At 38.3% G+C, this 16,637-nt stretch overlaps 1 protein-coding gene across 9 annotated transcripts in view; it reads right to left on the bottom strand.

Annotated features, from left to right (window-relative positions):
* Positions 1-1,011: 1,011 nt before the first annotated feature.
* The window catches only part of zgc:110366 (uncharacterized protein LOC550476 homolog), a 100,973-nt gene continuing 85,347 nt past the window's right edge, over positions 1,012-16,637 (bottom strand). For 3 of the 9 annotated variants that reach the window (XM_048601595.1, XM_048601596.1, XM_048601602.1), the window contains 2 exons: positions 14,223-14,282; positions 1,012-2,006 (listed from right to left, as the gene is read on the bottom strand). In XM_048601595.1, the coding sequence (XP_048457552.1) occupies positions 1,857-2,006; positions 14,223-14,282 (210 nt within the window). In that variant the 3' untranslated portion in view covers positions 1,012-1,856. The other 6 variants (XM_048601597.1, XM_048601603.1, XM_048601598.1 and 3 more) reach the window with 5 other exon arrangements.

The following is a 16,637-nucleotide window of genomic DNA, read 5'->3' as shown; positions in this document are numbered from 1 at the left end:
TTCAACACAGAGCAGGGCCCATTATCAAACCACTAGTTGCAGATACATCAGTTTAAGTTATTGAAACTGCATGTTACGCAGTCAGTACTACTTTACTTTCTAACATATTTATATTTACCAAAGTTACAAGTAAGCTCCATTCATTTTCAGCCCAAAAATTTGGAAAAAATAGCAGCTCATAATGAATGATTTCACTCAAAGTGTGAAAGCATCAATTTCAGATGCTCACTGATCAGCTATGCTGTTGCAGTGATTTTCTTTTCTGTTTTTATCCCTCATTCTCAAACACATGTAAGTCCCTTGTGAAAATGAGTGGTACTATGGAAAGAAAATGTAGGAAAGCAATATTTTTGTGTCCAATGATAAGGACACCAATTTCAGTGTCATAACCAGCCTTGTTGATTAGCATTATTTGACTTCTGATATTCTCGTAGGTAAATGCTTGCCATAACTGAAAGTGGGATTTTAGCATAAAGATTGTGTAACTAACGCTTATGCAATCTGTCATAATCTGGCACTGTCATTGAAGAGAGAGCTAACAAAGAAAGATAGAACCTCATGTAGTTTATTATAAGAATAGTTTAGATCCAAATATTGAAACTATCTGTCATACATTTGGGTACATTTGGAACTCAGCTTTCCTGTTGTATTTTTAGTATCAGCTGAATCTAGGATCGACTGGATCGTTATGTTTTAAATTGACTGTCAAATTTCTAAAATTCAAATCTAAAATGACAATCAGGTTTTTAAAATTGGAGTCTCCTTTTTCCTGTTTATTTCATTATGTATTTAATGGTGTGAATGCATTTGTTAAGCTATTTAATGATTTTCAATAGCCAGTGAAGGCATCAAAATGCAAGCAAACTTCCAGCCCATTCTATTCCCCAATAAATTTGAAACTTTGAAAAGGTGGCTGTTAAATCACTCAATGGCTTTGACAACATATCTAAGTATTCACCATATATTTATAATAACTGATTTGATAACAGATGCAATTATCCTGCAATCTGATTAAGTACACGTAAATATTTTACTTTAATATCATTTACAACTCAAGTAATTAATCCAGGATACAGTTACAAGCTTTCTAATTTTTGACATGATGTGCTTAGTTACAATAAGTGATTACCAGGGAGTTATTCTGAGGCTTATCTCAGAGCCAAGCAACAGAAATTCTAAGAAAAAAAATACAAAGAAGTGACAAGGTTGATTTTGGTACATTTAAACATTCTATGTTCAGTTGCGTAATTCAGTTCTTACGTATTCAAAAAGACCATAAAATTGGGGGAAATAGCATAAGATGATTTTCTGAATACAAAATAAGAAATGCAAAAGTAAGGTGCACTGAAGATTATTCCTGTGAACCTGACTTTGCTGTCTCAGAGCCTCAGGTTAACCATAAATTTAAAATGATCGTATGTCTTTTTCCTCACTTTTAATTTCTCAACTGCCAGCCCACATATTGGGATAAGTATAGCAATTATTCTCTGTTTGCAGCATGGGTTATTACTCGCATTAGTAGCTGAAAATAAGATGAAGTGATGTGGGAAGTATACTACACTAAGTGCCTGAATGGAATAATCTTTAATTTTCAATGCTAAAATTTAAATAAAACGCATGGATTAATGCAAACTTCAAGTTTAAATGTAAAAATCACTTGATATTTGGAGGAGGGCACAAACGTGACTCTTACGAAACTTTTCTGGAGTGCTGTTTTCATGGTAAATATATAACTAATCAAGTGGGGCATTAAATTAAAACAAATAAAATCCTCAATAAACGTTAGTTCGCTTACATAGCTCATTGTAGATATGGACAAAAACAGTGTCTCCGAGCATTCAATGAACATGTTCACTTTACTGAAAGAGATCCTTTTTGGCAATTGTTGCTTCTGATTGGGGTTTCTGTTCCTTCCATAAAGGGTAGTTCAGTGTAATCAGCTTTTTGGTATTCTTCAGTGAGTTTATAAATAGCAAATCTTCTTTGCTGAGTGAAAAATCAAAGACCTGTAAAACAAATCAAAGGCACATGTCCCAGTGTATCACAAAAATACAGTCACTGTTTTTTAGCTTTACAAAATGGCATTGTTTGTTGTGAGGGCACAGCGTTATAATTTAGATAAGATCATTGTATGTTTCAAATTCCTAGTGCAATCCAAGGAAAGACAGTTAAATTTAGAGCTCAAAATTATACCTCAGCAGTTACACTGCATTTTAATTTTTGTAGGTCCACAAATTCAGAGCGCTAAAAAAATGGAAAGCATTTCACTTCACCCCGTTTTGGACTGTATTATCCTTCAAACGCTAGTCTCCATATTACTTTTTGATGACTAATTTCTCCATGTTAGGCCACGAATACTTTTTCCAACAGATGTCTCTTTATAAAAGCCATTCCATGAAGAGTGGTAGAAATGGTTATAATAATCCTGCAGTGGGCTCTTCAATCCATTATTATTTTTCCAGTGTAACTTGGTTGTAAATTTTGTCTGCATGAGAAAGCCTTGATTCCATAAAAAGTATTGGTGGAATAAAGTTCAGGCAAGTCTGTGAAACCACATGGGATATTATTTATCAACAATCAGATCTGGCACACCTCAGCCTAAATTAGAGGAATGAAATTGTAACTATATCTAAAACTGTATTAATCCAAATAATAAAAACAGCATAATCAAATAAACCACTAGTAAATGTAGTGGTAGCGTCTGATATTCAGGCAGTACACCCAAGTTACAACTCCACTTAACCCTTCCATCTTGGCCTAGATTTACCCATTAAGAATGGTCACTTGGGTGACATCTTTGGAACTGTAGGAGAGATAAGAGAAAATTATAAGTTTAAGTTGAAAGTTTAGAACCAAGTGGTTAGGTATTGAATTTACACAATATATTTATGTATTGTTTAAAATCTGTTAGTGTGTAATTTTTTGAGTAATCATATGTATATGTTGCTTAACTGCAATATCTCTTTCAGGCAGTCTCACTTGTCAACTTTCTTAGGCTACATGGGAACAGTAAACATAATAATGGAATCTACATTGAAGGTCTGCAGGAGCGTTGTCATTTGGTATCCACATAAAGAGACCAAAAACCTCTGGTTAATAAATTTTGCAGGCAGTCATACATTTAACAAATGGATCCTGCTATTTTACATCATAATTTATTCACTCTAGTTTCACAATACCTCCCCACTGCAATCAGATCTTCAAAGTTAACCATTTACAACCTAAAAATGGATGATAGCTGCTTGTTTGCTACAGATTCTGCGCACACTTTGAAAGATTAACTGATAGTAAAATCCTTTGGTTCACATTATTCTGATTACATTATATATTTAGCATGTCAAAGATTTACAGTAGACCACTTACATTAGAGAGTTTAAAAGTTCCTGTTTTAATCTGTTTGTAAAACGAAGAGATAGATAAATTATTCTGAACGGATGCATGTCTAATTTAAGTACTTGAAAAGTTATTGGTGTTAGATGTGCTTTGGCATTTCTCTATGTTAGGATAAGAGGAATCAATACACTGTCTTCAGAATTGGTTGAATTTCTCTCTTAAGAGGTTAAGCTAAGTCTGAGACTTAAATTCATGTGACAGCATGCCAAATATGCCTTTATGAAATAAAAAAAAGTGGGTTTATATTTCAAATTGAGATTTTTGATGAAAATTTTCAGTTTTAAACACAGATGCAAGAAGAACTCATAGTCTGGACAAGGTCTTCCCAGTAATGCTTTGAACTTAGCATTTAACTGTGTTTCAGTGTTTCTAATGTTTTTGTATCTGTATATATAATATTCACATGTATGTAATAACTGTCCCTACACATTGTTATCATAGGACACAGGGGCTTGTATAAATAATTTACATCTTTTCAGGGTAACCAGGCAGCTTTGTGAAAGTAACTTTTATTTGATTGTTCAGATATGGGTAAAGATGGATTATTCCAAATCAGGACTGTTCTTGAGAAAATAAATTCTTGATTCTATCCATTTTAAGTTTACTATTCACTAACTTCAACTTAAATTTATGCTCTTTTATTCTACTTTCTTGGGTTATTTGGAAGTCACAGATACAAGAGAGTTCTCCTAGTCTCCTGGTCAACATATATCTCTCAAATGACATTACCATAAATATAATTTCTGGTCATTTACCTTGTTGCTACTTGTGGTGTCTTGCTGTGTGCAAATTTGTAAGTACACTTCCCTACAACAGTAACTATACTTCAAAAGTACTTCATTAGATGTGATCTCTTTTTGGATCAGCTGAGGTTGTGATATATACTCTGTAAGTGCAGTATCTTTCTTTACATACATTTTGAAACCGTATAAGGATTTAGGGAGACCACATTTAGAGAAGTGTATTTTTGGTCTCCTTACCTAAGAAGGGATATACTTGACTGAGAAGGGTGCAATCAAGGTTCAGTAGACTGCTTTCTAGGACTGAGTACTCAGTATTCAGCAAAGGTCACAGTTTTATCCGTCTGTCCCCACCTTAATGAATTTTGGGCTCTCCATGATGTTGAACTCTTCTTCCGTCTCCTTCGCCTCCATGCCCATTTCTTTGGAAAAGAGTCCATCCCTGTCCCACAGATCCCACTCACCTTCCTCCAACACTCTCCCTCCACCTGGACCCCTCCCTCTGGCCTCCATTCGAATGTGACACTAGTCACCTCGATTTCTCTGCCCTCCTCACCCTTTCCAGCCTATCTCCCTCTGAACTGACTGCCCTCTGTGCTCTCAGATCCAACCCTGACTTTGTAATTAAGCCTGGTGATAAGAGTGGTGCTGTTGTTGTCTGGCGTACTCTTCTCTATATTGCAGAGGCTGAGCACCAGCTCTCAGACACCTCCTCCTGCCTCTGCCTGGACCATGACCCCACCATGGAAAATCAGGCCATTATGTCCACTACGTTCACCAATGTAATTTCATCTTGTGATCTACCCCTCCACTGCATCCAAGCTGATAGTTTCCCAACGCCAAACAGCTCACTTCTAACTCCTTCCCAAAATCCACAAACAGCACTGTCTAGGCAGACACATTGTTTCTGCCTGCTCCTGCCCCATAGAATTCATCTCTTCCTACCTCAACTCAATTTTTTCTTCCCTTGTTCAATTCCATCCCACTTACATCCACGATACCACTCAGAGATAGTAGGAACTGCCGATGCTGGAGTCTGAGATAATCACGATACCACTGATGCTTTATGCCAGTTTCAGAATTTCCAGTTCATGGGCTCCAGCCACCTCCTCTTTACTATCGAAGTGTTAATCCCTTTACATGCCCGTCCTCCATCAGGATGGTCTCAGGGCTCTCTGTTTCTTCCTGAAACAGAGGCCTGAATCGTCCCCATCCACCACCACCCTCCCCTGCCTAGCCAAGCTTGTCCTTACCCTGAACAATTTCTCTTTTAACTCATCTCACTTCCTTCAGGTCAAAGGGGTGGTCATGGGTACCTGCATGGGCTCGAGTTATGCCTGTCTCTTTATGGGGTGTGCAGAACATTCTTTGGCTACTCTGGCTCCCACCCACAACTCTTTCCCTGGGATATCAATGACATCATCGGTGCTGCTTACCCCTCTCTGGAACTGGAAAAGTTTTATCTATTTTGCTTTCAATTTCAACCCCACTCTCATCTTCACTTGGACCATCTCTGACTCCTTTGTTCCCTTCCTCAACATCTCTGTTCCCATTTCTGGGATAGGCTGGCCACCAATATTCACCACAAACCCATCAACTCCCACAGTTACCTTGACTATACATTCTCACACCCTACTTCCTGTAAAGACTATTCCATTCCCCCAATTCCTCCATCTCTGTCGCATCTGTTCTGATGATGCCAACTCTAACAAGAGGGCCTCTGAAATGTCCATCTTCTTCCTCCACTGAGGATTTTCCCCAGCACCATTGTTGACAGGGCTGTCAGCTGTGTCTGACCCATCTTCTCCACTTCAGCCCTCACCCCTCTCTTCCCTCCCACTAAAGCAATAGGGTCCCCTTTGTCCTCACCTACCATTCCACCAGCATCCACATCCATAGGATCATTAGCCGCCTTTTCTGCAAACTCCAGACACATATTCACCTCTCCTCCCTTGTCAGCCTTCTGCAAGGACTGTTTCCTCCAGGACACCTTGGTCCACTCCTCTGTCACTCCGAACACCTACAACAGCACCTTCCCCTGCAAATGCAGAAGGTATAACACCTGTCCATTTATTCTCCCCTCCTTTGTATCCAATCTAGTCTACTGTACTCGCTGCTCACAATTTGGTCTCCTCTGCACTGGGAAGATGAAGTGCAGACTGGGTGACTGCTTTACAGAACACCTATGTTCTGTCCACAAAAAAGACCCTGAGCTTCCAACTGTCTGCTACTTCAACACACCACCGTGTTCACTGGACAACATCTCTGTCTCAGGCTTGCTGCAGTGCTGTAGCGAAGCTCAGCAGCTCATTTTCCACTTGGGAACTCTACAGCTTTCTAGACTCAATATCAAGTTCAACAATTTTAGGGCTTGAGGCACCTTCTCTCATGTCCTTACCCCAAACACCAGGCTCTGTCATCACATGGGCCGCTTCCATACACAACCCATTGTAAGTCACTAATAGTCCTCATTAGCAGCTATTCTTTCTGCCAGGCTGACCTTTATCCACTTCTTGTCTGTCCAACTGTTTTCGTTCTCTCTCTTTGAGCTCTATCTCCATTTATCATTTACTACTCTCCCCTCCCCATCTCCTGCATAACTGCCAAACTTTTCCTATCTACCATCAGTTCTGAAAAAGGGTCACTGGACCTGATACATTAACCCTGATTTATCTCCACAGATGCTGCCAGACTGTTAAGTTTTTCCAGCAATTTCTGTTTTAGTTTCTGCTTTCTGGGATAAGAGAGCTGCCCTATCAGGAGAAATGCAGTGGACTAGGCTTATATTCTTTTGAGTGTAACAGGGAAGAAGCTAAGGGATTGTCTCCCCCCCACCACATCCGCCACTTAGAGATACTAGAAGTAGGCATCTTAGTCTGAGGCTGGCCATTTAGCAATTTCTTCATTTAGCGGTTTGTGAACCTTTGGAATTCCCTATCCAAGATAGATGAGGATGCTTTGTTGATGATTCATCCATGACAGAGATTGGTATGTTTTTGTGCACCAAGTGAATCAAGAGATATAGGTATAAGATGGGTACATGGAGTTGATGAAAAAGTTCAGCCATGATTTTGCTGAACGGCAGGGCATTCTTGATTGGACTAATGGCCAGTTCTATTTCTTGTGTTCATATGAATCATGCAATGATCTCCTCTCTAGCTGATTGATTCATTGTTGGACAAATGTTAGGAATCCTTCCTAACATTGAAATTATGAAATATGTTGGAGGGCTAATAACCAGCAACAAACACAGAAAGCATAGTAATGCTAACATGAAAGGACATCAAATGGTAGCAAACAATGTTTTGCATAATGACAAGCATCATTATGAAGGGAAAAAGAACAACTCACAAAAATACATGCTATAATGAGGGGCAAAGAGACACAGAAATGTCAGAGAGATCAAACCAACACTGTGACACAAAATGGGTGAACCATTATATGGCACAGTACAGTAATCAAACTATGTAAAGATACAGTTGCAAAGAGCAGCAGCTGTGTGGTGCAACAATATATTACCAATTTTCAAGACACAACATGACCATAGCAACAGACTGCTTCAGACTTAAACTCTGATTCCAGCCTGAAACTCCAACTGTGGATTTGATGCAAATAGAATGTGCTATTTCCTTGCAACATATCTTGGTTAAATACACACAAATTTAAAACTAAGGGACCTTAAGTCTTATGGTTGCCTGTTACATACTTTCAACACATGTGAAAATAATCCCCATACTGGGAAGTACACATTTTTTCAAAGCAAGTCGCTGTCTATGACTTAATTAAATTTTTTTAAATAAACTGTTCCTTTCCACAGTTTCTTCTCTTTCAATACCACACATCATCACAAGAAAAAAGTCAGTGACATTATCTGGTCTCAGACTATCACTGGAGTTAGTCTGAATCTGTCTCTGGGTGGTGTGGAACTCCATGGAATCTTGATGTGAAATTAGGCCCAGCCTCCAGACACGATCTTCTGGGATGGTTTAGCTGAGGAGATCAAGCATCTACTTATATGGTGTAATGCGTAATGGATTCACACCCTAATACATAGCGACGAGCAATGGTACTGGCAATGCATTGCTATAACCATGAATCTTCTCTTGTACCCTGCACTGATGGAAAACATAACACTAGAAGCAATATATTACATTTTCTTCTCCTTGCTTTATAATAATTCTAAATTCTGGGCAGGAAGTTGCCTTGATTGTTTTGACGGGATATGTAGGTGTGTGAATTTGCTTTTGTTAAACTCTGGGTGTGGCTTCTTTCATTGTTTTCTTAGTCATGATGCAGGATATCGACTGAGATCTGAGTAATTGCACATTTTGTACTGCATGATACAATAAACAATGAATCGAGACATGTCATAACTGAAAGTCAGTTATATCTTTAGCGTGTGGTTTATAGGCATATTGCTTCATTGTTATCCTAACAAAAGGTATATTAAAGAGCATACAATGCCAGCAGTTTGCACAGAATTGTCAAGTTATTAAATACAGATCATTAAGTAAGGAAGTATCCTTTAAAGGTGCATGAATAAGGCATACCATTTACATGAAAACAGCAGTGGTTTAAATGTGAAGTTCACCTCTGTAGAAGATTTCACTTTAAAAAGTGCAGAGGGGCTTTTCATGTTTATTTTCTTAATTAATATTCATAATTAGAAAAAATTATAGAAAAGCTATAGTTTCCTCAGAGATTTCAGGGTGTTTCTGGTGTAGATCATTGACAGTTTGAAAGATATTACTGTGCTTTCAGTCTCACTCAGCTGCAATTTTTTTCTACCACCTGCTATTTGGTTAAATGATTAATTAGCAGAAGCAAATTAATCTTTTAAAGATTAGAGGGAAAACCGAAGAAAAATAATGACAAGCAGGAATTCCCAAGTAGTTCATAAAATAACAGACAAGCAAAAGGATGTAAAGAAATGAATTTGTAAATTACAGATTAGGAGTATTTAAGAAGTTTCGGGAAGTTAGAAAAGAACAATAATTATTCTGAGAAATATAAGGCATATGTGAAAAACACCAGTTATGCTAATTTCTCCTGCACAGTTCTCACTGGAGTAAACATTTTTTGCTGCTAAAAGGATAAATACAAGGACTTGCCCAGAACATTTGGTAATACTGAACTTCAACCAGCTACTAGAAATATTGCAATAGTCCAGCAATAAGCTTCCTTTTCAAACTCTGGCTCTCCCTATGGGAAGGTACCTTGAGTGCAGTCAGTATCTGCACAGGAGCAAATATGAGGTCATAAAATTGAACTTGCGTTGCATTACTTCACATCATTAATCCTCCAACATTACATCATTACTCTGAATTTTACTTTGGCTTTGTACTATCAACTAAAGGTAGGCCTGTTTTTCCACAGAGCTGTGGAGATTCCAACCTCGACCAAATTGATGTTTGAACCCCAGCTCCCATTTCTGACAGATCCTGTTTCTACGAGATGGGTTACAGGGTGTGATTCATGCAGGGGGAGCCCAAACTCAGCAAAGCCATTCAAACTCACTGCTGAGTTCAAACAGACCCCGTTTTGTCTGAAGCAAAACCTGTTTGCCAAAGTGTACAACTTAGGTTTGTAACAACTGATGTGAATGTGCATAAGTTGGATGACTATGGAACTGTCAAAGCTATCGAGTTATTTAAGCTCCATGCTCTTCCAGTTTTGAAAGATAAATAGCCTGTTGTGCTCCTGACTGGGGAGAAAAATGGACGCTTGCAATTTCACTGGCTGTTTACATAACCCTTAATGTAGTAGGGTTACTACTTGACAGCTTCCATAACCTGTTATTATCACTGTGAAGGGCCTTTAGACTCACGGTTTGATTGAGAGCTCCAAGAGATTTTTAAGGGATTAGCTGTCTTTGATGTCATGCCAAGAATAAAATATTTTTTGTTCAGGATTAAGAACTTGAAGGGAATGAGCTTTTCAGTAAGGGTGTTCTTTTAATATGATGAGGTCTGTAATTTATTTTATTTCATTCAGCATTGGTCCTGAGCTCTGCCCATGAAGAATACTGGATGAGTTATTATGAAGGGTGTAAAGACAAAATGCAGTGTGTGGAGGAAATTGGTTGGCAGAAGTTGGTATAGGGGCTATAAAATGAGTCATGAGAATAAGTGCCTTGCCCTCCCTTCCCATAGCTTGCACTGACAATTGACTCAGTTACATAACCAGACAGGTGGCTATGCTATGCAGCAGGCCTCAGTCAAGGGTGTGTGCATCTTGCCGTATGTCAGGTGGCATGTCACTCTAACATCTGTATCATGTAGTCTCAGGATTTGTGCCAAGCGCACAGCATTTGCAGCAAGGAGTATGAAATATCTCTACAGAGGCCTGTATCCCATCACCAAGAAACAGTGAACAAACATCCTTTTCCCCACTGATTCCAACAATAAACAAAACAATGTATCTGCAAACATTTTTAGTCAGGAGTGCCAAGTAGATCGTCCATCTCAGCTCTTCTTGAAGTCCCCAACATTATAGATGTCAGTCTCGACCCAATTTGATTCACTCCTTGTTCGATCAAGAAATGGCGAAGGCATTGGATTCTGCCTAGATCTCATTCTGGCCTCAGTACTGAAGACTTGTGCACTGGAACTAAGCATGTCCCTAATTAAGGTGTTCCAGTACAGTCACAGCACTGGCATCTACCTGACTTTTGGAAAATTTCCCAGGTATTTCCTATCCACAAAGAGCAGGACAAATCTAATATGGTGAATTAGCAGCTCATCAGTCATCAATCATTGGTGAAATGATGGAAAGTATTGCTGACAGTGTTATTAAGCAGTGTTTCTTTGATAACCCATTCACTGTTGTTCCGTTTGGGTTGCACATGGCCCACACAGCTCCTGACCTCATTAGAGCCTTGATCCAAACAAAGGAGAGCTGAATTCCAGAGATAAAGTGAGAGTGATTGTCCTTGATAAGCATTTACGAGTGTAGCATCAAGTACATCTACCAAGCTTGAAGTCAATAAGAATCTCCATTAGGTAGAGTTATAATTAGTATGAAGGATCATAGCTGTGGCTGTTGTTCGTACCAAGACCACTGCACGTGTTCCTCAGAATGATGTTCTGCATGCAACCATCTTCAATGACTTCATGAAACATTGAAATAGATATATTTCTGATGAAAAGTGGGATAAAGGGCTATGGGGAGCTGGCAGGAAAGTGGATTTGAGACCAGGACAAAATCAGCTATGATTACATTAAATGGCAAAGCGGGCTCTAAGGGATGAATTGCCTACTCCTGCTTCTAATTCCTATCTTCGAATGAATGACACTCCTTTGAACATAAGATCAGAAATGGGAATGTTCTCTGATGGTTGCACTGTATTCAGTACCATTCGCAACTCGTCAGATACTTAAACAATCTGCGTCTGAGTACTGCAGGGCCTGGGCAACATTCAGGCTTGGACTGATAAGTGGCAAGTAACATTTGTACCACAAAAAATACTAGATAACGATCATTCCCTACAAGACAGAATCGGACAAGTGCCTCTTGACATTCAGTGGCAATACAATACCTGACTCCCCCACTATCAACATCGTCAGAGTTACCGTTGACCAGAAACTGAACTAGATCCGTTATATTAATATTGTGGCTGCAAAAATTGATCAAAGCATTGGAATTCACCTGGCTATCCAAAACTACAAACACAAACAACCTACAAAGGCAAAAGTTGAAGAGAGTAGTGGAATATTCCCCATTTGTTTTGGGTGAGTGCAGCTCCAATAATACTCAAGAAGTTTGCCACCATGCAGAACACAGCAGGTTGCTTGACACTCTATTCACCACTTAAAACATTCACTCTCTCCAAACTGCCTAAGATCCATTTAAATAAGGCACTATAATGTGAGGAGTCAAAAGTCCTCATTTGTAATGACTCAATTCATAATGGTCCCAATATTTGCATTTGAAGTTTCTGTTGTGTTAGTTTCTCATGTGGTATTTGTAGAAAGTTGCTCAATGCATTTTCACAAGATCAATAAACTTTAGAAACATAATCTATAAAAGGTTTAATGCATATTTCAAGAATGAGTGCACCTGACACATTATTTGTTTATCAATTAGTATATGTTAGTAAAATTTTGACATACATCATTCGATATTTGAAGGATCCCAGGAAACATGCAGGCCATCATGCATTCCATTTAGAACAGCAATATCATCCTCCGTAAGAAAAAAATGGAACACCTATGAGGAAGTGAAGTTAATAGACTTTCAGTATTCCTTAAAATTAGTAAATCAGTAGGAAACCAATATGGAAACAGCAGCTTATTTTTACCATAGCATTAATCTTCAGTTAATTTCAACAATTTTCATACAAGATCATTAGTGAACACACTGAGATGGTTTACAGAAAACACAGCCTCAGAATTATTTTGTTGCCATCAATTGCTAAACTTTAATACAATTTAATACAATGTAGTAGTGCTTTCTATTGGAACTCTCAGGGGCAGCATGTGGATTTATGTTTACCATTCCTAACACAAGTTCTTGATCTCATGAGCCTGTTATCAGGTGGAGGAAGATTCTAACATCAGTTTCTCACAGAAAATTGCTGGCTCATGCTAGCCAGCTCTCCCGTGCTCCTGTGCCCACAATTGACTGACTCAAGACCAGATGCTAGGAGCATGACATGTGCCTTTCTTGAAATGAGGAAATAGGCCTTGATTGGTGACACTTAAACAGACACAGAGAAAAAATATCCTTTGGCTATGCAGTGACATAGCTTTTGTGGCACCTGAATCCTGATGTCTTTGGTACTAATATCTTGTCTAGGATTCTGATTTGCTATTGTGAATACTTTGAAGCCAAAATATTGTTGCTACATTACACTGCTATTGTATGACAATTATTTGATTGTTCAACACATTAAAACTCTTTGACAGGGAGTCTGTTATTTGTTGGCATGAATGCATGAATACTTTTTGTCAGTAATTAAATAGATATAGGAAGAAGATACTCAGCCCAAATCTGCTTAACCCTTCAATTAATATACTTAAAACTCTATTTACCCCATGATATGTTTACCTGATAAAATATATGCATTAGTAGTCATAACAATTTCAATCCAACCAACAGCCACAGTCTTCTGGAGCAGTGATCCAAATGTTCCCTACCGTTTATATGGAACATATGATCCCTGATTTCACTCTTGAATGACCTAACACTGATTGTTCTGGATTTCCACCTCAGTAGACAATAACATCGTTTTATCTACCCTATTGATCTTGATAACATTTTAACCAGATCCGTTTAGGCACTGAACATCCCGGATGGATCTGAATTGTAGCCCATCAAGAGCCCTGTGTCCTTCCACTGGTCTGGTACCTAAACTTGAACTCAATAATTTACTTGGGGGCTGATTAAGGTGTTAAACAACTGAAGCGTAATTTACTCAACTTTGAATTTCAATTCAACAGGACAAAAGCCAACATTTCATTTGTCTTATTAACTACCCTTTGTACCTGTGCATGAATATTTAGCGATTTGTGCACCTGGAAACTGATATCCATTATTACTTCTCAGGTCCCAGTGTCTATCTCCATGAAGAAAATTCAATTGCTCATTAGGTACTAACACACTGGGCCAACATGTTAGTGACCAATGTGTGCTAATATTAATGATTCACGTTTATTGCGGCTGTATCTTGTGGCCGTAATTCTCAGGCTTTTTGACTCACTGAAACTGTTGTTGCTTCTCTGAACAGTTCTAAATATTTCTGCCAATAATTCTGTCGCTCATTGACATGAACACTCTGCTTGACACTGCTAATCAGTGAAACCAAGGCTTTTTTTTCGTGGATGGTATAACTTGTTGCTGTGAAGATACTCTGTCAGTGATTCTAGGATTTGCTAGTGTTGCTGAGTCACTGAGTATTCATTCTGCTAAATGACAGTCTTTTCATTCATAGCAAGAGCTCAGTATGGAACACTGATTGCTAACGAGAAACCTTTCTACAAGAATGCAGGAAAGTTAGACGTTAGTGTGGGGGCGGTGCAGAACAACTTATGAAAGACAATAACGTAAAGTGAGAATTTTAAAAAACATATTCTTGAGAAAAAATCTTACCTGACAGTTTTCCCAAATCCGTTCTTTCTTTGTGGACTTTGGAATTGTGACAACTCCATTCTTGGTTTTGAGAAAAAAAAATTAATCACAAGTTGAATGATCAATTTATCCTCAGTGAAGACAAATCATTTTGTTTCTCTGTCACTTTACTTTTGTATTATTTAAAAGTTAGTCTTTTCTTCAGCTAGTGAAAAGGAAATGGCTCACTTAAGAGTGGATACTAATAGAACTTGCCACGTTAATGGCCACTGTTTTTGAGAGGTATTAAAACAAAATAAATAGGACAGGCCAAACAGAGACAAGCACGGGAATTTCTAGAGGCCTGGTTCTCCACCAAGAAGGTCATCAATAAACACATAGAATTAGACCCTATATACACACCACTGCAAAGAAAAACCGGAAATGATGTAATCAACTCCAATGGACCCCAGAGTTTAAATACCAGGCGGAAAAACACAACAGCGCTTCATTGGAGGCTGCACTGATGATGTTACCCAGCAGGGTAATGAAACGTCTGCGAACTAATGAACCTGCTCGGCGAGCGAACCAACCACAGACAGTGGAATGGTTGTAATGTCACCAGACCAGTAATCAAGAGACCCAGGAACATGCTGTGGGCCACAGGTTCAAATCTAATCAATTTAAATAATAAGAAAAATCTGGAATTGAAAGTTAGTCTCATCAAATGGTGACCATGAAACTATCATCAATTGTCATAAAACACTATCCGATTCACTATTCCACTTAGGGCAGGAAATCTTTCATCTTTAAATGTTAGTCCAGACCTACAGCAGTTTGGCTTTTAAATGGCCTCGAAAATGATCTAGCATGCTACTCAACTCAAGGGGAATTAGGGATCAGCATTAAATACTGGGCTTATCAGCAACATCCATACCCTGTGATGGAATTTAAAAAACAGAGTTAGTATGTTATTTACATGAGTTGTTTACAGAGGATTAGTATATCATAAACAGCAGAGTTTAGTACTATATCTAAATATATAGGATTTTATTATATACATTAGTTACATATAGCATGGTCAGTACAATATACAAGTCAGATTGTAAAGAGTGTGTCTTAGTTTTATTTAAATTGTGGGCTGAAATGAGAAAGAACAGTTTTGAAACTAGTGTTTCAAAGGAATCTACATGTTTTGAAAAACAAGTAACCTGACACTTACGGCAAACATCATGTAAACAGCCTATTGAACAAGTAGGTTTTGAAGTGTTTGCAGATGAATTGGAGCTGAGGGATTCTGTGCAGTGATGCAGTTGGGTGGCCACAAGAGGTGTGTTGACCTATGGACTACTGACCAGCTATTGAAGACAAAAGCCTTTTGCTTGCCAACAACATGATTCTTGGGAGCTGAACTGAAATCAAATTGAATGTTTGACTTTTTCCTGTACCTAAACACAGAGGGCATCCCAAGTTTCTATAGGATATGTATGCCAAATATTGAGAGAATTCTCAACACCAGAAACATTTCATTTAATGTACAGGTTAATGGTCACTTAACAGAATAATAGATTCTTATAATGATCAATATCTGTATACTGGTCACCCAATGCCTGCACCATTACTCCAGAATATCAGAACACATAAGACTGTACCACTCATTATTAATAAAAGATTACAGATTCAATGGATGAGAAGCACAAGGAATAGTTGTTATCATCTATTATTAATTAACTGCACGATACTGGGAAGTAGAAACTAGCAGACATTCCAATAGATAATCAAATACTTCCCCATTAGTTGTGGAAATTTCTTTGCAGTCTTCTGGTTGAATTTTTATTTAAAATCCATTCTTATACTCATCATTGTGAGTGATATTAGTGCTGTGGATTAGAAGGTATTAAAATGGGAACTTCCATAGTTAGTTAATCTATCTCAATTGTTGAATCCAGTTGAATCCAGCTAAAATTCTGATTAACCTGCCCCAATTGCAAAATAACATTCTTTATTGTACAAATGTGACATTCACTATTTGAATGCCAGCTCTTCTCAATAAGATTGCTGATTTATGGACAGATTTAAGCCTTTTGTTCTTACTCACTAGAAACTGGGGTGAGTCAGCCTACAATAATCTCCAGTTGTCTTATTAAAACCAGCATACATTAGACTAACTTCCCATCTAAATTTGAATCCAAGTACCACAATGAAAATGTAACCCTCCTAAATATCAGGGCTGCTCTAATTCTGGCCTTTTGAGTTTACCCAATTTTAATTCCTCTGCCATTTGCAGCTGTGCCTTCAGCCCTGGAGTTCTCTCCCAAAACATCTTCACCTCTTTTTACAGGAACAAAAACAAAGTTGCTGGAAAAGCTCAGCAGGTCTGGCAGCATCTGTGGAGGAGAAAACAGAGTTAACGTTTCGGGTCCGGTGACTCTTCCTCAGAACTGAGGAAGGGTCACC

Source organism: Rhincodon typus, chromosome 10 (genome assembly GCF_021869965.1).
Source record: "Rhincodon typus isolate 14 chromosome 10, sRhiTyp1.1, whole genome shotgun sequence".
In the NCBI taxonomy this organism is placed as follows: Eukaryota; Metazoa; Chordata; class Chondrichthyes; order Orectolobiformes; family Rhincodontidae; genus Rhincodon; species Rhincodon typus.
This window is presented reverse-complemented; position numbering and strand designations above follow the sequence as displayed.